General features: G+C 49.5%; 2 protein-coding genes across 2 annotated transcripts in view; one reads left to right on the top strand and one right to left on the bottom strand.

Moving 5' to 3' along the window:
* LOC142575589 (phosphatidylinositol 4,5-bisphosphate 3-kinase catalytic subunit alpha isoform-like) overlaps nucleotides 1-2037 on the bottom strand; it is a 36793-nt gene extending 34756 nt beyond the window's left edge. The window contains exon 1 of the mRNA XM_075685072.1: nucleotides 1836-2037. The gene's annotated coding sequence lies outside the window, so the exon portion shown is untranslated. The remainder of the gene's footprint in view (nucleotides 1-1835) is intronic.
* A 272-nt stretch (nucleotides 2038-2309) lies between these two features.
* The window catches only part of LOC142575587 (uncharacterized), a 252699-nt gene continuing 232544 nt past the window's right edge, over nucleotides 2310-22464 (top strand). The window contains exon 1 of the mRNA XM_075685069.1: nucleotides 2310-2971. Within this exon, the coding sequence (XP_075541184.1) occupies nucleotides 2717-2971 (255 nt within the window). The 5' untranslated portion in view covers nucleotides 2310-2716. The remainder of the gene's footprint in view (nucleotides 2972-22464) is intronic.

Below are 22464 nucleotides of genomic sequence, written 5' to 3'. Positions count from 1 at the left end.
TTCAAAAAGATGCCATTGCCACTATTCCCCTAACTGCACCTATGCATACGCACATGCCAGAGGGACCAGTACTGCTTATTATGAGTGTGCTTGGGCGTCCTGCTTCTCTCATTTCGCTTTTATTTTTCGCCATCAATAGTGACAGAATTGCGACCACTTGTCAGACTGCCAGCCAAAGGCTTGTTGATGGTCTGATCTAAGCAAACCGGCAGGCAGGCTTTCCCAGAGTGACAATGCAATTCAAGAACCACAGGCCATTCCCATAGAGAAATTAATTACAAGAAAAAAAGCCTCAATAAGAAGAATTTAAATTATTTTAAAGAGGCAACAGTGAAAATAATGTTATCTATAGTACAATCAACAAGCGAACTTGAACCCCCACCATAACGTCTCTCTCACAAGCCACAATGAATCTCTGAGCCACTTGTAAAATACTGCGGTCACTTCTCCCAATTGTTGGCAATCACTGGCAATCAGACTTTTGTTATTAGAAACACCAACAACTTGTGCCTCTTTGTATGACACCTTCATGTCATAGTTGCGAAGCACATGCCAGAAACAGACACAGAAAAGGATGAACCTTGCGCACGCTCTTATATACAGGAGACGTTCTGCATCGTAAAATTTTGGATGGGATTAGCACATAATGGAGCAGCCATTTAAATTGGTAACACAAATCCTAGACTATAAGAGCAGCTTGGTTTCAGGAAAATATATTCTCATAATCCCAAACTCATATGGTCGCTCTGACACAAACACACAGATTCCAGGCACTGAGTGCAAAAACCACATTATATCAACATGCAACAAGACCAAGACCTGCTACAAGATTGTGTGTAAGGGTTTAGATCGCTATGCAGTCCAAATGAAAAAAAAAAAGTTTGAAGAAGATGAAGAAGAAGAAAGCTGTTCGAACAAAACTTGTAGCACGTTATCGGGAATCAACCTATTTCACTGCTTTCATATCAGTTAGGCAAACTCGATTTCAGAAATTGCATATTCGATGACAAAAAGGCTCTCTTTCGAGCGACTTTTAGCTTCGTAATTTCGCACGAAGACGAATGGGAGCCACACGCAAGCTTAATATTTATTAAATCAACAGCGATTTCGAGAAAAAGAAACTGAACGAATAGAAACAATCCGGCCTTTTCTTTTCTTCAAGAATCAAGAAAAGCTAGGGAGTATTAGAATCAATTTCCAAAGGAAGGCTGCCGAACAAAACGTCGGGAGAAACGAGAGTTTCTAAAAACAACCACATTATTAAAATTTTTAACGTTATTTTCCTCGTAAGAGAAGCAACATTCGCACGCCTCAGTTGTGTTTGGCAAACCGCGGCTTCCACAAGTCGTAGCAAACAAAGCAAACACTCGACAGGAAGTGAACACGCATACACATTTCAAAGTCAGCGGCACAACTCAAGGATGAACTCAAGTGGAACCTTCGCGAAGCCGTAGTTTCACCAAAAGCGAAACCGTTCCTATGCAGTAACTTTACGATCGAGCCGCAAATGCTTCTATGATGCACTTCATAAATTAAAACACGATTTACGATGTCAAAGCTCACACGCATTTGCTGCCTCCAAACGATCGGCGCGACCGGTGCGTTACGACAGGGCTCTTGAACTACGACCCTGAAGTTGTTTTGATCTCGGCTACCTTATCTCCGTGCCGTTCTGCCGCAAAACAACCGCTGCAGAACGCTTAAAACGGAGGCAACAGGGCCGTGTGAATCCCGAGGAGAGAAAAACGCCCACATCTTGACTAATTAATCGGCCTTAACGGGACTCTGTACAGCTCGATGTCGTTCGCGGCAGTAGCAAATTAGCGGATACGTACCCCAGAGACGAACCGAGCGCCCGATCATAAGGGGACAAAACATTCAGCATCACCGGTCTCTCCTGGTAGCGGACGAGGAAGAGAAGCATCGTTGTCCATTCCGCACGCCATCAGATCCCCAATACGCTCACCAACAACACATCAATATTTAAACCAAGAAAGAAAAACTGTCTGCAAGGCGCCACCGTTAACAAGACAACAAACACTGCTGAGTGGGCGTACCTACTCATAAGCAGCAGTTTCGCATTCAAAAAATTTTTTTTCTTACAACGAACGTAATTATTCTAATAATTTAGGTAAAATTTGTTTATTTAATTGTTTTAAACGGTTTACATGTATTATTGAGACGATTTATAATAATTAATAAAACAAGCCGCAAAAATGTACGACTCCAAGTCGAGTACTAGCCGTAGCTTCGTTTTGCATCTTGCGCGTCTGCTTTTTGCGTGGCGCCGCTTTCGGTTTTGTATTTGTGACTTGTTGGACGTCTACCTCGCTCCTGGGATTGGCCCTCGAAGACTTGTCGCGATCCTCCCCGCCTCCGGTCAGCTGGCCGAGACTTGTCGGTCTGCTGTTGGCGGCGTGCGTGCACACGCGACGCGCGGCGCGCTGTTTTGCTCGAGTTTGTACAGTTTGTACTGCGGAACGGCGCGAACTCGGGGCCTGTCGCCGCTGGTCGAAGAAGCGCGTCGTTCAAATTCAAACCCAGCGAGTGCGGCACTCGAAGCGTTCGCGCGGTGCGCGTGCGTTTGTGTTTTGGCCCGTGTGAATCGAGAAGTACGGTTCATCTTGGGAGTTTCTCGGCGGGACATTACTCGCCCGTTGCCGCGCGCGACGGCGCAGAGGTGGGCACGTGCGGTACGTCCGACCAGCGGCGGCACATGTCTGAAGACGAGAGCGACGTGGATTTGGACCCGGCGCATCAGCTCGTCAGGTTGCGCAGACGACTGCCGGCGTTCAAGCAGCGGCCGCCGCCGAGCAGCGACGACAGCGACGCGAGCGAAGACCCTTTACCGGACGGCTACTGTCACCGCAAGTCGACGTCGGCCAACTCGTGCTGGACCATCTCCGATTTGAGCCGTCTGGACGGCAGCGGGCCGCTGTCGCCCGCCGCGAAAACTGGTTACATGTGCGAGGTATGTATACATGCCGCATGCGTGTGTGCGCGTTGCATGCACGGCCGCTTCTGTTCGCCGCGCAGTTTGTTTTGTCGTTTGTTTCCTCGTCGCCACGACCACGCCGGGTGCTCCTCCCCGCCACCCTCTTTTTAATCGCGAATGTTTAATTCTCTCACCCTCCGGCCGGGTTCCCGAACTGGCGTGATCCTTCAGCTCTGCGACTATACGACGACGACGACTGGCGCGCGTTGGGGCGCTCGAGCAATCCGGTTGGTCTTGTTTGCCGCGGTTATGAGTTGGTGAAAGGTTTATATAGTTACGCGTACCTAACTCGATCGCCTGTTCGCCCTCTTCTTTCGTGCTTATTCGTTTTCTTGTCTCTCGCCCCCGGCACACCTCGTTTTCCTTTGCTCTTTCATTCTTCGTGCGCCCGTGATGGAGTGGGTTCAGGTGCCGTAATTTAGGAAATGAGAATACCGCGGAAGTTTCGTGAGCAGCCGTGGCAAGGCAAAATGTTAATTGCGATCTAGCCGTGGCAAGGCAAAATGTTAATTGCGATCTATCTATCTATCTATCTATCTATCTATCTATCTATCTATCTATCTATCTATCTATCTATCTATCTATCTATCTATCTATCTAATCTGTGATAAGTAGGACAAGCATTTGGTAATTTCACGACTTGCATGGACAATTTGAACGTTTTTACGTATCATCAGAGCGAAATATTTCGCTCTGATTGCGTTCTTATATACAAAAGCTACGCTCTGATATGACAGGCTACTGGATAGTCATCTAAAGCGTATGTTACGTCACCCAGACAACGTCATTCCGAGCTCATTAGCCGAACCCCATAGCAAAAAAAAAAAACAAGAGATAAAAAGAAGAAACGTAGCGGACCAGGGACTGCATGCGACCCACTATGGGTATATGCGCCGCAACCAATCAGGTTGAACAATAACGACGACGCTGTCTATGAGTCGTGTCATCGAACCAAATTAGGCTTAACTATTTTCGCTGCTCTCGACGACTGAAACGGGAAATTTTACTCAGCAGGACTTGCACTGAGGCCAACTCAGCGCACCTTATAAAGACTCACTGATATGCATTTTCGTCACAAACCCTGAAATATAACAATGTTGGCGACTATCCATACGTACGAACGCGTCACCAATGCGCACCCTATACATATATATGGTAAAGGGGCAAACAACGTGACGCCATGATGGTTCTGTCGCATCCAACGGATCACGGTGCAACTGCGCAGTAGTCACGCTATTACGGAGAGTCTATAGTACAGTCGTAAGACTTGTCGAAGCAGTGCTGGTTCGGTGCGTTTTGGTGCCTGCTACGCCTTCCGGCGCCCCCGCTGAGGCCACTGACGTCATACTCCAACACTGCGCTGGATACTCCAAGGGAGTCCGCGCTGAACGACCCCGAAGCCCTCTCGTTCCGAGCCAATCTACGGAGCCAATATACCCGCACTGAAGATTGAGTCATCGCTCCAGTGGCGACAGACTACTGCCGGCGTACGGGTCGTACGCTGCAATCTGAGCGCGCGAACGTTACGTATGGTTACGTCGTCGCTCCCTTAGAAAATTGCGGCCCCTGTATAGCTCAGTCGGGCGGCCATGGGAGCCCCACGTTAATTTCGTGCAAATTTGGGAACGTCGCGACGACGAAGCCCCGGCCAGCGGCGACTCAGCCTGCGCCTTTTCTTCTTCTAACCGGGCTAAGCGCTATTAATTATCCCTCAAACCAAAAACAGAAATTATAATAATAAGAGAGAAAAGGAAGAAAAGTCAGACGCTGCTGCATTTGTAACGAGGTGTCCTATACAGGATGTCCCACGTAAGTTTAGCCAAACGTTAAAGATAGGCAAATGCCACGTGGCTGGACAGAACCGAGGTTGTTTGCCGTCGCTTGGAGATACTCAGATTATTTTTTTTTCTATTCTACCTAATTACATAATTCCTCTTAATTATTAAACAAATCAAATATTATGATTAGATGAAAAGATAAAAAAATTGCTGAGCGACATGAAAAACTCCCGATACAGCTTTCTGTTGCTCAATACGGGCTACATAAAAGTGTTTTTCCGAGCGCGAAAGAAGCCCGCGAATACACGCAAAGCGCGACAATTTTGCGTGCATTTGAGGGCAGTTTTACGCTCGGAAAAACGCTTTGAGCAACAGAAAACTGTAGCGGGAGCTTCCCATGGGGCTCTATACAATTTTCTCATTGACGCTTTTCATATAGTTACAATACTTGAGAAGCTGATTAATTAATTAAGGCGAGTTATCTAATTAGGCGGAATGAAAATATAGTCTGAGTATCTCCAAGCGACTGCAAACGAAATTACCTTTGTTCTGTCCAGCTACGTGGCATTTGCATATTTTTTTAACTCTGGCTAAAGTTAGCTCCGACACGCTGTATATCGTTCGTGACCACACATACGGCATGTAAATTTTGGTTACGTTAGTCTGACTACAAAATTATTCAGTATTCTTGTTTCTGCATATTTTCCATATTTTTCTCCTGTTTAACATCGTCACCCTCTAAAAACTGTTTATACCCGTTGGGGCGTATCTTTGTCCCACAACAGTGGTCGTCATCTGTCTTGCTTACCCGCCGTGGTTGCTCAGTGGCTATGGTGTTGGGCTGCTGAGCACGATGTCGCGGGATCGAATCCCGGCCACGGCGGCCGCATTTTGATGGGGGCGAAAACACCCGTGTACTTAGAATTAGGTGCACGTTAAAGAACCCCAGGTGGTCGAAATTTCCGAAGTCCTCCACTACGGCGTGCCTCATAATCAGAATGTGGTTTTGGCACGTTAAACCCCATAATTAAATTTTTTTTAAAAATCTGTCTTGCTTGCGTTCCCTTTCCTGAAAACATTGCGCTGGCTACTTTCCTGTCAAGAATGCTATGTCACGCGCTGATAACGCGCATGGCCGTCGTGACATGGAAGTATACTGGGCGCGAAGCGATAAAGGACAGACACGCAAGGTAGATGACGTTCAGGGACAAGATACACCACAAAGGGTGTAAACTGTTTTTAGAGCGTACTTGTGAGTCCTCACTCTTAAAACGGTTGCACCCTTTTGGGTGTATATTGGTCCCACAACAATAATTGTCATCTGCCCTGCTTGCGTTTCCTTTCTTGAAAACTCGGCGCTCGCTACTTTCCTGTCGAGAATGATGCGTCACACTGATAAAGCGCATGCCGTTCGGGACTGGGAAGTACCGGGATCACAGCATTAATGAAATGAAACGTGGGCAAGACAGATGACGGTTATTGTTGTGGGACAAGATAAACCCCAAAGGGTGTAAATTTTTCTAAGAGTGCTCCCCACAGCACTCGCTCTTTAAAAAGTTTGCAGCCTTTGGGGCTTGTCTTGTCCCACAACGATAATCATCATTTGCCTTGCCCGCATTAACTTCCTTTAGAGCCCGGCACTTCCAAGTCACAAACGGCATGCGCGTTATCAGCGTAACATAGGGAAAGTAGCGAGCGCTGATTTTTCGAGAAAGGAGAGGCGAGCAAGGCAGATGACGATTATCGTTGTGGGACAAGATAAGCCCCCTGGGGCATAAACATATTTACGCTCTAAAAAAGTTTACGCCCTTCAGGGCTTGTCCCCAAACAATAATCGTCACCTACCTTGATTGCGTTTCCTCTCTTGAAAACTTGGGGCTCGCTACTTTACTGCCGGGAATGCAGCTGTCATGCTGATAAAGCGCATGCTGTTCGTGACCTGGGCCGCTACCTTGTACACGTTCGAAAGGCCAACGTTCGATATCGCTGCCTAGGCCAATCTAGTCCAATCGCGTGAGGCGAAGTTGAACGCCGGCTTTTCGAACGTGTACAAGATAGCGCCCCTGGAAGTGCCGGGCTCGTAGCGTTGAAGAAAGGAAATGCGGGCGAGGCAGATGACAATTACCGTTGTGGGACGAATATACACCCCAAAGGGTGCAACCGTTTTAAGAGTCTATTAAACAAAAGCGCCCGTACACTCTTAAACAATATTACACCCTTTGGGTTGTATCTTACCACACAACGATAATCGTCATCTGTCCTGTCCGCATTTCCTTTCTTTAACGCTGCGAGCCCGGTACTTCCAAGTCACGAACGGCATGCGCGTTATCAGCATGACAGAGCATTCCCGGCAGTAAAGTAGCGAGCACGGCGTTTTCAAGAAAGGAAACGCAAGCAAGGCAGATGACGGTTACACACTCTTAAAACGGTTGCACCCTTTGGGGTGTGTATTTGTTCCACAACGATAATCGGCATCTGCCTTGCTGGCGTTTCCTTTCTTGAAAACTCGGCTCTGGCTACTTTCCTGTCGAGAATGCTGCGTCGCACTGATAACGCGCATGCCGTTCGTGACTGAGAAGTACCGGGCTCGCAGCGTTAAAGAAAGAAAACGCGGGCAAGACAGATGACGATTATTGTTGTGGGACAAGATACGCCCCAAAGGGTGTAAATGTTTAAAAGTGTAGTTATGTGGCAAATATACACCACAAAGGGTGTAGATTTGTATATGAGTGATAACGCAAACCGGTCGTGATACATGTTTTCTGACATCCGGGCTAGCACGTCGCAATAATCAATAGCTTCCGCTTGACTCTATTGCTTTCTTATCATTCATCGGCCGGCCTACGATAACGTGGGCGGAGCGCAGCTCGGACCAGCGACGAAGTACGGAAATATGAATAATTCGATGATAATCAATACATTATAGCTGCCCTGCACTTAGTAATGGTGCCTACTCCCCCCTCTTTCTTCTTCTTTTGTATCAACTGCTGTCGTCTGGATTCCCAAAGCTGGGCAAGAAAATAGATTAGCCCCTGCGCCTTAATTGGACTCATTAGGAGGAGTGCTTGAGGCGAGGCTACACCGCCGTTTATCCGCCGGTTTCATTAACGGCTGTCCAATATATATATATATATATATATATATATATATATATATATATATATATATATATATATATATATAGCAGAAGAAACCAACAGGACCGTTTTCACTCCATTAGACTCCCCTATTTAGACAGACGCTCTCGGCGCTGTCGATGCCCGCACAACAAACAGCCGACGGGCAAGTAAACGGCACGGTCTCAAAAAAAAAAAAAAAGAAAGGAAGGCCGACTGTGTTGGGGGTGGGCGGCCGCGCACAGGTGGACCCAATCCGCGGAACGGCATGCGGCCATCGCCCGGTATACGTGTACACTACACACGACCGCTTATCCGCGTCACAAATGGTGCCCCACCGCCGCCGCCGCCGCAGCCGCAGTAATAAAGCAGCTGCTTTCCTGTCCTCTAACGTCAGTGCCGCGTCGGCGTGGGACATTCGGCTCGGCCTCGGAGCCATGGCCCCAGCGCCGTTTGACTTTCTTTCTTTCTTTCTTTTACTTTTCTTTTTGGCTCTCTCTCGTGTCCTAAGCGGTCGTACATATATAAGAATGCGAAAGGGGACCACGCCGCAGCGGGCGAGCGAGCACGCCGGCGCGCCGCGTTTGATGGACGAGCGAGGCTAACTTCTTCCATGCCAGCAGCAACGCCCCTCGCTTTCTCCTCCGTCCGAAAAACACACTGACACCGCGGCTAAGCGTGTCCGGCGCGGCGCGGGCGAGCCTGTGTGGTGCCGCGCGTATACTTGCAGGACTTTCGTGTGTGCGAGGAACTGTCGTACAGGCAGGTTGCGCTGCGTGCGTCTGGTATTAGGTGCTGTAGTATATGAAAAGAGCTCTCGGGTTCACTACGAGCGTAGAGAGAGAGGGGGAGAATGGAAAAGGGAAGGAGCTTACCAGAAAAAAGAACGTCCGGTTTGCTACCCTGCATGGCGGGAAGGGGACAAAAAATTATAAATATAGGAAAAGTGAACGATAAGTAGGGAGGCGGAAATTTGTGGCACGAAATCAAAGCGCTTAAGTGCGCATGCACTACACTATATAGGGAAGAATAAGCCAGGGAAAGTGAAGAGCGTGTCAAGGACGGCATATAAGTAGGTGGTTTCACGAAATTGGGAAACATGCCGAAATAACTTATGAAATCAGCTAGCGCGAGACAGGGCTTATAACAAATCGCTGGGAGATGCCTCCATCCAACACAGCGCACGGACGTCAGAATAAGCCGAGGTATATACTGTATCGGTACAATGCCTCATGCGTGCTTCAGCAGGGCTACTGGGCGTTGTATATGAAACTGGCATGGCCCCGTGGGTCGCGTGGTGGAGAGCGTTGTTTGTAAAGGGAGCGCGCACGGTTGGTTCCATCAAGGCTCATAAAGCAAGTGGCTGTTATTGGTCGGCCGCCTTCGCTGAAATGGGCCCCTCGGTTTCCTTTCTTCTCGCTCACACACACACGCACGAACACACACACACACACACACACACACACACACACACACACACACACACACACACACACACACACACACACACACACACACACACACACAAACACACAAACACACAAACACACACGCGCGCGCGCGCGCGCGTGTGTTGGTGCGTAACCTCGGACTGCGTTGTACTCACTGCAGCCCTGAGCATATGTCTTCTGCGTATACACTCTCAAAAAAGAGAGAGAGAGAGCGTTGGCGATTGACTTTGCTGGAGTAACGTACTGCTTGGCCCACTTCTGACTCCATTTCCGAGGCTTTATCCCACATCCTAATAGTGTATGTTCGTCTACTCATGACTGCACACATTCGCGTGCTCCATTGTTCGTCGGGGTGTCCGAGCGTTCTCGGTAGGAAAGCTTGAATGTGGACACACCGGCGCTCCGTTGCTTTAGAGTGCATGACGCGGACGCGCAAAATGGAAGCCTTGACGTTGTCGCGGCGTCACTGTATATGGACGCCGAAAATAGGTCGTATGTGCGCCCCGTGCGGCGGGTCCTTCAGAGAGAAGTCTCTGAAGTCACTGAGCAGTCACCGGAAGTCCGCAGCGCACTGTGTGCAACCCGGCGCATGCGCATCCGCGCTCTTACTTTCCCTAACAGAAACTAACTACGGTTCACGTTTGTAGCCCATTTCTCTTTATCGGGTGATCACGGGAGTTCAGACACTGTTTCCCCTGTTTCGACATTCTTTAGTGGCGTTACCTGCACTGACCGGGGCCCTTCTGTGCTTATTTCTTCGAGATTTGTCCTGTTGCTTTTTCCTGCCTTCCTTCCTATCTTCCATTTGTGTGTTGCTGTTACCTCCCTTCTGAAGGGTAGGCAGGCGTTGTACCCCTGCCGGTGGCAGTTGCCAGCCTGCTCCTCGCTTTCCCTTTTCCTGTCAAGTGTATGCATGTTTTCCGAATTAATAATAATAATAATAATAATAATAATAATAATAATAATAATAATAATAATAATAATAATGGTATGATGATTATACTTATTGTGATGATGATGATGATGATGATGACGACGACGACGACGATGATGATGATGGTGGTGGTGGTCAGAACACCATATTTAGCCTTTGCGAAAGCGGGTTTTTTACTAGAGTGGACCCTTATAGGGTGTTTATCATTTTTTTAATGGCAACAATTTTTCAAAACTTGTCTGTAGCACATAGCACAATTAATTCTAGCTCTTGAGTTAAATTACTCGATGAGGCGGTCATTGCTTCTACAGGAAATTAAAATGCCTAGTTTAAAAAGTAACATAACTATATTAATTGCCTTGATTGTTAATTAATTAACGGCACATATTTAAATATAAACATTGCAGGATGGCAACGGTTTCAATCTATGCGCCGTCAAACTTGCTATAAAAATGCACTGTTGTACCGCTTAAGTTTTAAGGAAACGCTGTTTCATGCATTGAAGCACAAAAGTAGCTGGAACGCCAGTGCATTTAGTTTGACACTTTAAAAATTAATATCTCGAAACTGGCGTAGTCCTGAGAATTCGTTCCAAGTGGATGTGCCTTGCATGCTCACAAGATGCAATTCAGAGATTGAAATATGCGCCGTAAGGTAATTGATTAAAAGTTAATTATTGTAATTATGGTTATTATTCAATTAAGCACTCTGCTTTCTCGTAGAAGTAATGGCCGCCTCGTCGCGTAACTTAGCTCTTAATATTGTGGTATCGGCCAGAGGCATTTTTAAAGACATTGGTTCAGCTAAAAAAACACACACACAAACACATACAGAAACGGAATCTACACATACACAACGGAATCTAAAGAACTCCGTTGAACTTGCAGTGATCGCAATTGCATGAGGTGAAATAACGCCAGTGCGCGCGCATGCGCAGAGAGTCGTCTTCCCTCGTGTCTGTGTAGGTACACATCTCCGAACATGCACTGGGGCGTTGTCCAATTATATTCGGCAGCGGTAACGTACACCGGTGTGCCATACAACCTCTTAAACTTACAGAATAGACCGTGAAGCATGAAGCCTCTGCGGGAGCACGCCTGTCGCAGGCAGCCTTAATTAACTCAGTGCTCGAGAGGTATCACCACAACCTAACGATTCCGTGGCAAACACGCTAGTATTCAACTCAAAGATAATGTGTACGGATCGACGCATCGGCCAATTAGGTGCGCTCGTTTCCGTGACGTCATGGTGGACTCTTACTTCTTTCGCTGTCAGTGTCTCCCGAAAGAGAGAGAAAAAAAAATGTCATTCTCGTGACTGTATTGCACAATGCTACCAACGACACTTATACAGAGTATATTCTGTAAGAGTCGACCTATAGTGGACATGCCCATTTCGTCTGCTATATTGAAGTTCTGATTGGCTGCGCTGCGCTACGCGTCCGCAGCTCCAGGCACCTCAGCCAATCAGCCCTTCAGCAGCAGATGAAATGGACATGTCCACTAGGTGGACTTTTACAAAATGCCTCCCCAGGTCTCTCAAAGATGGTCGAAAATTGAATTTGTTGGTGCATTGAGGAGTAACTTGGGACGAACCGCAGTAAGCTTCGCACTACTGCGATTTTTTTTTTTTTTCTGAGACACACGTGTGAGTCTCTTTCGTAGCTCAGCGGGAAACAGTATCGTGGGCGACATTTTTTACAGCGAAAGTGTTAAGGGCCAGTTCACGCAGGATCATGTCCGTGTGTCGACACAAAACTAGAGCCCCCCTCCGCCGGCGTCAGACGCCACCTGCGTTCGTGCCGACGAGTACGTACGCGCCGTGATTGACACCGTGATGACGCTAATTTCATCGCTCCACCTAGTTTTCTGTCGTCCTCGATTGCGTTTCCCCTTTCTTGGTACCCATTCTGTAACCCTATAGTGGCCCAACGGTTATCTAACCGGCGCGTTGCATGACCTGCCCGAAAATAGTGATGCCGAAAATAGTGAGAATTCCCCGCCGACCCGAGGCCTAGCTGAAGCAGGCGTTAAGCACTCGCCGTACGTGGGCCTATCCCGAAGGTAGTGATATACCGGACCGACACGCGGCGGAGGTGCAGTTCGCCATTAAGGGGCCCACATTCACAGCTTTGCTGGTCATCCTTCTTCACAGAGTGGAAAGGCACTGGGTTTTTTTTTTTTTTTTTCCTTTCATGAACTTTCCGTCACCTTGCGGGCTTTCGCATAACTGATTTGCCAATGCCAGCATTTCTTGGAAACGAAGTTTTGCGGCGCAGAGGACAGGGAGAGTGAGTGCGGTGTTGTTTTTGTGTGTGAAGCAATTGTGCTGAATTCTTAGGTTGTCTACAGATAAGACCCATGTTTAAGCTCCGTGCCTAATAATTCCATCCACATGAGCATACGGGTATCTCATATTTTCATATGATAGTATCAGTAAGAAACTTATGTTTCTTTTTTATTTTGATAAGGAATCTTCATTGAGAATAGATAACATGAATAGTAATGTAGACTTCCGTGATTATTCATCATCATCGGCTGCCTCTGCAAAATTATGCCGAGGCGTCCACACGCAAAACCGCAAGCGGAAAATATGCGTTTCCGCCTTGTTACGGGTCGCATTCCCACCCGCTGCAAAGAAGTTAAGTTCCTTTCTCACTACCCTCGGCTTTATTGTTACAACAACGTTTGCGGCCGCTACTGCCTTTCAGTGCATGCATTCCGTAGGTATACACAAAGAGCCCCATTTCAGGCGCAACTGTCTGCCTAGGATCCCTTCATCGGTTTTCTTTTCCGTGACCCGGCTCATCGCCGAGTTTGTTGCCCCTTTGGTGCGCGGACTCGGCTACACCGCCGTCCTGAGCGTAGCTAAACAACGCGCGCGCTCGGCTGTTTCCGCGAACGGTTCCCTCCGCGCAAGGCGCTTGCCACCGGAAGCACGTCTGGCTCGCGCATGTTTGATCACGTGGGCTTCGCGGTACGGCTGCAGAAAAATGCGGCAAGTAACCGTCTGTGTGTACACCTAATACAAACAACAGGGGATACAGCGGTGGGACGGGGGAGGGGGGGGGCGAAGGGCGTCTTCATCGAGCAGCAGAAGGAGGGGAGATTCCTAAACCACTTTACACGTATACAGAGGCTTTGCTTCAAAAGACGCCGCCGCGAGAGGTACTGAACCGTGTAGATTCCTGCCTGAGGTCGTATATCATACGCTGCTATAGGAAATCTGCGTGGAACGGGGTGAGCGTGCGGGCTTGTACGAGCTGTGACGCGGCGGGCAGGTGGAATCCGCGATAGCCGCGCCTCCATCGTCGGTATGTCGGAGAGCACTGTAAGCAGCTATGACGTCAGGTGAGGGCGCCGGAAGATTGACCCGCCGCGCGTGTGACGCGTATCGTATAGCGTTAAGAGCCGGCTTCCGATCTTTTCCTCCCATCTATAGCTTGGATTCACTGATTGACTGCCGGACGAATGGATGGACCTTTTGAGCATTTTCTTTCTTTCTTTCTTTCTTTCTTTCTTTCTTTCTTTCTTTCTTTCTTTCTTTCTTTCTCTTTTGAAGCGGCGTGGTGGCAAGCGCCACCGTGCTTTTTTTCTTTTCTGTTGACCTTCTGTTACGTTTTGTTACCACCTCTCGGTGGTTCTTCGTTCTCCTTCTTCTACAGCAGGGAAGAAAAGGTGTTTCAGGATCTTATTTTACCAGTCTTTGCAAAAATAATGGGAGCCTGGCCTCGCAGCTCAGCAGCCCAGAAAGCCTAACAAGCTCTTCTACAGTATATGAAGACAACAGGCTTAACTGTACACGTTGCACTTTTCTTAGCACGTGTGATTGACCTGGACTGACGTCATCTCTCTCTCTCTCTTTGCCACCCACATCCCCACGTGTAGGGTAGTGAACTGGATGGAGCCTAGCTAACCTTCCTGCCCCCTTCTCCCTCCCTATTCCCATGATGCCATTCCAATAATGCCGTATGCTTCCGTATAATTTGTTATAGAATCTGTATGGATTATAGAATCTGTATGGATGTACAAATTCCGCAACATTTCCGTAAGAATCGTGCGCAAAACATGCAAAATAATTGGAATGCACACGGAACGTTTTGGTAGGGAGCTTTCTAGCGCTCCAAATTGATTTAGAGTTTCTCTTTAATGCCAATAACCCGGAGGCCCGCTATTTAGACCTGTCATTTTTTTTTTCTTTACGAACGCCTATTCGTTCCTAATTGGAACGACGGACAGTGTCAACTGTACATAGCTCACGTGCGTGGCACAGAAGATACGTTATAAACCAACCTTTGGTCGGCTGCAAAGATGTACCTTTGCAGACCTTTGCAGATGACCTTTAGTCGGCTCCAGTTGTACCTCAGGCCTGGCGGCCTGAGGTACAACTGGAAGCATCCGAAGGTCCCGGCAAAGCATGAGTCGACTGGTAACAACAAAACAACTTGTTTATTTTAACATCGCAAAGAGTTGGCGGTCAGGTTGACCGAAGTAGAGAGACGGGAGTGCACTTTACTCAACAGAAGAAATCGGAGCCCTCCTTTTGGCGTCCGGGGGCAGCTGTTTTTATACTCTCGCAGTTGAGGGCAAGAAGAAACCCCTCAATAGACGAGCACGTGATTGTACAATGAGATAAGGTGACGCATACTGTCGTGGCGCCGCCGGTCGGGCACAAAGAGGAGAAGGTAACTCCTACTGTCGTAGCGCCTCCGGTCGGGCACAATGGCTGGGAGGAGAAGGTGACTTCTACTGTCGTATCGCCTCCGGTCGGGCACAATGGCTGGGAGGAGAAGGTGACTTCTACTGTCGTATCGCCTCCGGTCGGGCACAATGGCTGGGAGGAGAAGGTGACTTCTACTGTCGTATCGCCTCCGGTCGGGCACAATGGCTGGGAGGAGAAGGTGACCCCTGCTGTCGTATCGCCGCCGGTCGGGCACAATGGCACATACACTCACACACGCACATGAAGACACGTGGCATCGGAACATGCCTGGACGCGCTTGGCGGGGAGCGTAGCGGCGACGCCGAACGGGCCAAAATGTCTGCCGCTTTGTTGCAGTCGCGCCGGCTAAACCGCGCGTCGTAGGCGAAACGTAACAGACCGCCCCGCCGGGGGAAGGAGATCCCGATGGACAGGGGACTGCATCCGCTGTCCGGAGGGATGTCGCTCGATGATGCTCATAACCGAAGTCGGGCGTCCCTCGACGTTTCTTGAGCGCAGCGCACAGAGAAGGCCTCGTTCTCTCGTTCAGGTTCGCACGGGACACTGCAAAGTGACTTCGGGAGAGTTCACATTTTTGTTCTCGTTCCCGGCAAGCGTTAGAACTACGCTGAAACTCAACCGCTCAGTCAGCAAGCACGGCACAACCCTCACTAAGCCCTGCCAGGCTCTTTCCCCTTTTTATACCACTGCCTAGTTCCTTACAGTAGTCTAGCATCACTCAGAACGCGTCCACAAATTGGAAAATTGCACTAGAAAGCATATCATCACTTTGAAACACTAAACAAAAGCAATATGTTAAAAAATCCTGCCTCAGGAAGAAAAACATCAGTAACAAACAATTTTGAGGCTGATTCCTACGTTAGGGGCTTCGACTTAAGCCATCGGCGTTACCGTTGAGACTCCCCTTTTTGTAACGCACCTCAAAGGAATATTGTTGCAAAGCGAGGCTCCAGCGCAGGAGGCGGCCATTTTTGGGAGAGATGGTCTGCAGCCATTGGAGAGGGCAGTGATCCGTCTCAATGATAAACCTCGAGCCGGCTAGATAGCATGACAATTTCTGAACGGCCCACACGAGACATGCACACTCTTTCTCGGTGGCGCTATACGCCTGCTCACGACTGGTCAGCTTACGACTAGCATACAGGACGGGGTGTTCTACTTCTCCATTTTCCCGTTGGCACAGTACAACGCCCATGCCTCGCTCACTAGCATCGCACTGAACAACGAACCCTTTTGTATAGTCTGGCGATCGTAGCACAGGCTGGCTTGTTAGGGCACTCTTTAGGGCGCTAAAAGCTCTTTCCTTTGTCTCGTCCCAGACGACTGTTTGAGGCTCTGTTTTTCTTAGAGCATCCGTCAGGGGAGCCGCGATATCAGAGTACCTGGGGATGTACCTCTGATAGTAGCCGGCGACACCTAAGAACGACCGAATATCGGTCTTCGTGCGCGGTTGCGGGAAGTCTCGCACAGCGGCCACCTTTATTTCAGAGGGGCGGCGACGACCCTGACCAATCACGTGACCGAGGTAGACAACCTCGGCCTGTGCTAACTGGCACTTAGGAGCCTTGACCGTCAAGCCCGCTTCGCGCAGGCGGGTTAGCACTGCCCGCAAGTGTGCCATATGCTCAGACCAGGATGCGGAGAATATCGCTACGTCGTCTAGATACGGTAAAGCGAATTCTTGCTGTCCCCGCAACACTTTATCCATGAGGCTTGAAAAACAGTATGGCGCGTTCTTCAAACCAAAACTCAACACTTTAGGACGGAATGTTCCCATTGGTGAAATGAACGCCGCATACCTACTAGCCTCTTCTGTAAGTGGAACCTGCCAATAACCCCTGACAAGATCTAGGGTGGAAATAAACTGAGCGCTACTAACTTTCTCAAGGCGCTCCTCGATGTTAGGGATCGGATAAATTTGATCCTTAGTGATGGAATTAAGCCTGCGGTAGTCGACGCAAGGACGAGGTTCCTTGCCCGGTACCTCAACTAAAATCAAAGGGGAGGTATAATCACTCTCACCTGCCTCAATAACACCGAGCTGTAGCATTTTCTTTACCTCAGCCTCCATAATATCGTTCTGGCGGGGTGACACCCGGTACGCCTTGGATCGTACTGGCTCTGGGGAGGTAAGTTCTATGTCATGAGTAAGGACAGAAGTCCTACCAGGCCTCTCAGAGAACAGACCTTGAAACTCTTGTAAGAGCTGGTGTAGTTCGGTTTTCTGCTCAGGCGACAGCGATGCTCCACTGACTAAGTTACTAATGACTTGACCAGTGTCTTCCCTGTTCGTCACTGAGCCTAGTCCCGGAAGCTCGACCGGAAGCTCTTCAGGAACGTTTACCATCATGCACACCACTGCTTCCCTTTGTCTATAAGGTTTGAGCAGATTACAGTGGTAAACTTGCTGTGCTTTCCGCTTTCCTGGCAGACTTACCACGTAGTTAACGTCCGACAGTTTCTGAACAATTCGTGCTGGGCCCTCCCACTGCACGTCTAGTTTGTTGTTTAGCGATGTGCGCAATATCATGACCTCATCGCCCACCTCAAAACGACGGGCCCTGGCTGTCCGATCATAATAAACCTTGGCCCTCTGCTGGGCCTTTGCCATTGCTTCACCTGACAACTCCTGTGCCCTTCTTAAGCGTTCGAGGAGCTTAAGCACGTACTCCACCACGACTGGGTCGTCGCCCCTGCCTTTCCACGATTCTCGAAGCATGCGAAGCGGAGACCGAAGCGAGCGACCGTACACCAGCTCAGCTGGCGAAAACCCCGTAGCCGCATGCGGCGCGGTCCTTAATGCAAACATCACCCCAGGCAGACACAGCTCCCAGTCAGTTCGATGTTCAAAACACAATGCTCTCAACACGCGCTTCATGACGGAGTGGAGCTTCTCAACGGAATTCGACTGTGGGTGGTACACTGAGCTGTGTAGCAGCTTTACCCCACACCTTTCGAGAAAAGTTGTCGTCAAAGCGCTAGTAAACACTGTGCCCTGATCTGATTGGATTTCCGCAGGAAAACCAACTCGCGCAAATATGGACAGTAGTGCATTGACTATCTCAACTGAGCTGAGTTCTTTAAGCGGCACTGCTTCAGGGAACTTTGTCGCTGGGCAGATCACAGTCAAAATGTGTCTGTACCCCGTGGCTGTTACCGGCAGAGGTCCCACTGTATCAATAACGAGTCGTCTAAAAGGCTCCGTAATGATAGGTACCAATTTCAACGGCGCCCTCAATTTGTCCCCTGGTTTGCCCACCCGCTGACAGGTGTCACATGACCTCACGAAGTGGTCTGCGTCCCGAAAACACCCTGGCCAATAGTACTCTTGCAAGAGACGGTCCTTAGTTTTCTTAACTCCTAGGTGTCCGGACCACGAACCCCCGTGCGACAAGCGCAACAGATCCTGACGATAGCATTGAGGCACGATCAGCTGATCGAACTCCACTCCTCTGCGGTCTAGATACTTCCGGTACAGGACTCCACCTCTTTCCACAAAACGCGCATTTTTCCTGGCGATACCTTCCTCGACATTGCAGCGTATGTTTTCTAGGCTACCATCCTTCTTTTGCTCGGTTATCAAAGCCGACCGGCTGACTTTTAGCAACCTATCAAGTCCGTCTGACGTAGGCGCGATGAGCAAATCAGTAGATAGCTCTTCTAACTTTCCCGCATCGGGATTTTCCTCTCCAGTATCTGGTGCCTTTAACGTTACAGACTCAATTTTATTCAGTTCGTCAGCTTGCTGCACCTCTGACCCTTTTTCATTGTTCGATAACGTCGGCCCCGCAACTACCGCCTTTGCAGCGAGCTCCCGAACCTTCGACCTGGTTAAGGCCTGAACGCTAGCCTCACCAAACAAAAGCCCCTTCTCGCGCAGGAGGTGATCGGACCTGTTCGAAAATAGGTACGGGTACTGAGGTGGCAGCATAGATGACACTGCGGCCTCCGTCTCAAGCGCTCCGAAAGGTCCTTCGATAAGCACTTTTGCTACCGGCAGACACACGCTATGAGCTTCCACGGCTTGCTTGATCCATGCGCACTCGCCCGAGAACATATGGGGTTCTACGTAAGAGGGGTGAACTACATCCATTGTAGCTGCGGAATCGCGAAGCACTCGGCACTCTTTCCCGTTCACGAGGAGGTTTCGCATGTAAGGCTCGAGAAGCTTCATGTTCTCGTCAGTGCTGCATAATGAAAAAAACACAACTTTTGGTGTTGTTTCCGGACACTGCGCCGAAAAGTGACCCGGCTTCTGGCACGTATAACAAACGCGCGCTCGCCTCATCTCGAACCGCTTTCTGCGTTTGGCTGCCGCCGTCTCCTTACGTTCTGTCGGACTGCTTTCTCTCGCATCCGCACTACGTGTGTCCCCCTTTAATCTCATGGGCGTGAATTTCGGCCTCTCAAACTTCGAGCCAAATTCACCCTTTTGACCGTCCTTAGCTCCGCGAGCCCGACGCGTCACAAACTCCTCGGCTAGCTCAGCGGCTTTAGCCACCGTACAAACGTCTGGCCTATCCAAGACCCAGTACCTCACGTTCTCAGGTAACCGACTATAAAACTGTTCCAGCCCGAAACACTGCAGAACTTTATCGTGGTCACCAAACGCTTTCTCTTCTTTGAGCCACTCCTGCATGTTTGACATAAGCCTGTACGCAAACTCTGTGTATGACTCACTTCTGCCTTTCTCATTTTCCCGAAACTTCCGACGGAACGCCTCCGCTGACAGCCTGTACTTTTTTAGCAGACTCGATTTCACTTTGTCGAAATCCTCTGCCTCCTCTCTATCCAAGCGAGCGACTACGTCGGCCGCCTCGCCGGGTAACAAAGTGAGCAAGCGCTGTGGCCACGTTTCCCGAGAGAACCCCTGCTTCTCGCACGTTCGCTCAAAGTTAACCAGGAACAAACCAATGTCCTCTCCAAGCTTAAACGGCCGCATCAGGTCAGTCATTTCGAACAATACGCGTTCTCCTGCACCGTGTGCCTGACTTCCATTACGAGCGCGTTCCATCTCTACCTCAAGACGCTTCATTTCCAAAGCGTGTTGACGGTCACGCTCTTGTTGCTCTCGCTCTTTCTGTTCTTTACGTTCACGCTCTTCTTTTTCTTTCTGTTCTTTACGTTCACGCTCTTCTGTTTCTTTCTGTTCTTTACGTTCACGCTCTTCTTTTTCTTTCTGTTCTTTAAGTTCGCGCTCCTGTCTTTTTGCAGTCTCCCTCTCCTCAATGGTCTCAAGGCATTCCGACAGCTCGTCATCCTCAGCTTCTAACTCAAGAATAGCCCTTAGCAGTTCAGGTTTTCTTAGTTTGTCTGAGACATCCAGACCCAACTCTCTTGCAAGCTCCAGCAATTTCGGTTTGCGCAACGACTTCAAATCCATGGCTGCTCTGAATGCTGCTTTCTCTACTGCCTAATATTGTCTTGCCGCAAACTAACCCGGCAGCAACGACAACCACAATTACCAGCTCTGTTTCTGACACTAACAAAAGCCTGGCAAAGCTCAGAAGAAGAAAGTCCCGCACTCACCAAACCTCGCAGGCAGGAATTCCGCGCAGTCGTTCCGCTGCAGGCAACCAGTCGTCACACAGGGCTCGTTGCACTGCTCCCGGATCGTCGTTGAGCTGCTCAGCATACAGTCAACTGCATATCTTCGCTGCTGGCCTCCGTTGTCGCGATCTCACCGCTGGCAGACAGTTGTTTGAATCCCACCGATGGCAACGGTTGTTGTGGTCGCACCGATGGTACGACCTGTTGGGAACTCGGCGCTGACGCCCGTTGTTGCACCTGGGTCGCAAGCCCCAAGGGTAGCGTTGGCCTGGCGGCCTGAGGTACAACTGGAAGCATCCGAAGGTCCCGGCAAAGCATGAGTCGACTGGTAACAACAAAACAACTTGTTTATTTTAACATCGCAAAGAGTTGGCGGTCAGGTTGACCGAAGTAGAGAGACGGGAGTGCACTTTACTCAACAGAAGAAATCGGAGCCCTCCTTTTGGCGTCCGGGGGCAGCTGTTTTTATACTCTCGCAGTTGAGGGCAAGAAGGAACCCCTCAATAGACGAGCACGTGATTGTACAATGAGATAAGGTGACGCATACTGTCGTGGCGCCGCCGGTCGGGCACAAAGAGGAGAAGGTAACTCCTACTGTCGTAGCGCCTCCGGTCGGGCACAATGGCTGGGAGGAGAAGGTGACTTCTACTGTCGTATCGCCTCCGGTCGGGCACAATGGCTGGGAGGAGAAGGTGACTTCTACTGTCGTATCGCCTCCGGTCGGGCACAATGGCTGGGAGGAGAAGGTGACTTCTACTGTCGTATCGCCTCCGGTCGGGCACAATGGCTGGGAGGAGAAGGTGACCCCTGCTGTCGTATCGCCGCCGGTCGGGCACAATGGCACATACACTCACACACGCACATGAAGACACGTGGCATCGGAACATGCCTGGACGCGCTTGGCGGGGAGCGTAGCGGCGACGCCGAACGGGCCAAAATGTCTGCCGCTTTGTTGCAGTCGCGCCGGCTAAACCGCGCGTCGTAGACGAAACGTAACAGTGCAAGCGCGGTTCCCGAGTTACATCGAAATAAATGTTCCAGTCTTAAATATGTGCGCCCGCAGTTGACTATTCGATAGTCACTATTTGTAATCGATTCGTATTCCAAAAACGCTGATATTCGCCTATCTATAACATCATCATCATCATCATCATCAGGAGGAGGAGGAGCAGGAGCAACCTATAATTATGCCCACTGCACGACGTCTTGCAGAACTGCATGCGTCTTTGGTATAGCACTGCACTCGTATTGCACAACTGTACGAACGAAAATTAACAGGTAACCTACAGAAACCAAGGTGAACCTTCACTAGTTCCCGACCAGGTATGGTTCCATGCCCAGGTGGCTCGCGAAACAGTATGGTGTGGCAAAAATCTTTCTTCTCGAACAAGGGTGGGGACCGTCATGTACAGTGAGTGCCTCAGGGAAATGCCTGCAGCAGTATATATGACAATGCCTGCTTTCCTGTTTTTGCTCATGCCACATCAACCGATTAAACGAGAATGAATTTGAAAATTAGAGTTGCCCTGCACAAGCCACTACTGGTAATAAAATCACCTCCTCGAATGGGTGCCGCGGTGCTACAGTCGACGGGCCGAGGAGGGGGGCTGAGCTCCTCCTTAAAAAATGGAACGGGGGTCGGGCCCCCCTAACGCCTCCCCTGACTTTAAACACTGTACGTTGGCTTTATTAACTTAGGTTGGTCAGTGCTGGGAAGCCGTACTGCAGAAAGCCCAGAAAAAAAAGCACCTTATACAGTTGCAGCATAGCGTCCGCCGACCTTCTCCAGCCACAGCCTTCTCTACACGTATACTTCCTAATATAGTCTGAGTAACCCAACGCGACTGCGGACCGTATGCCTTTGATCTCATGCGGCTAGAGAGTACCTTTCTAGTTTTAAAGGGTGCCTAAAGTTACG

This window comes from Dermacentor variabilis, chromosome 3 (assembly GCF_050947875.1).
Source record: "Dermacentor variabilis isolate Ectoservices chromosome 3, ASM5094787v1, whole genome shotgun sequence".
In the NCBI taxonomy this organism is placed as follows: Eukaryota; Metazoa; Arthropoda; class Arachnida; order Ixodida; family Ixodidae; genus Dermacentor; species Dermacentor variabilis.
The sequence above is the reverse complement of the archived record's forward strand: the minus strand, read 5'-3'. Positions and strand labels throughout refer to the sequence as shown.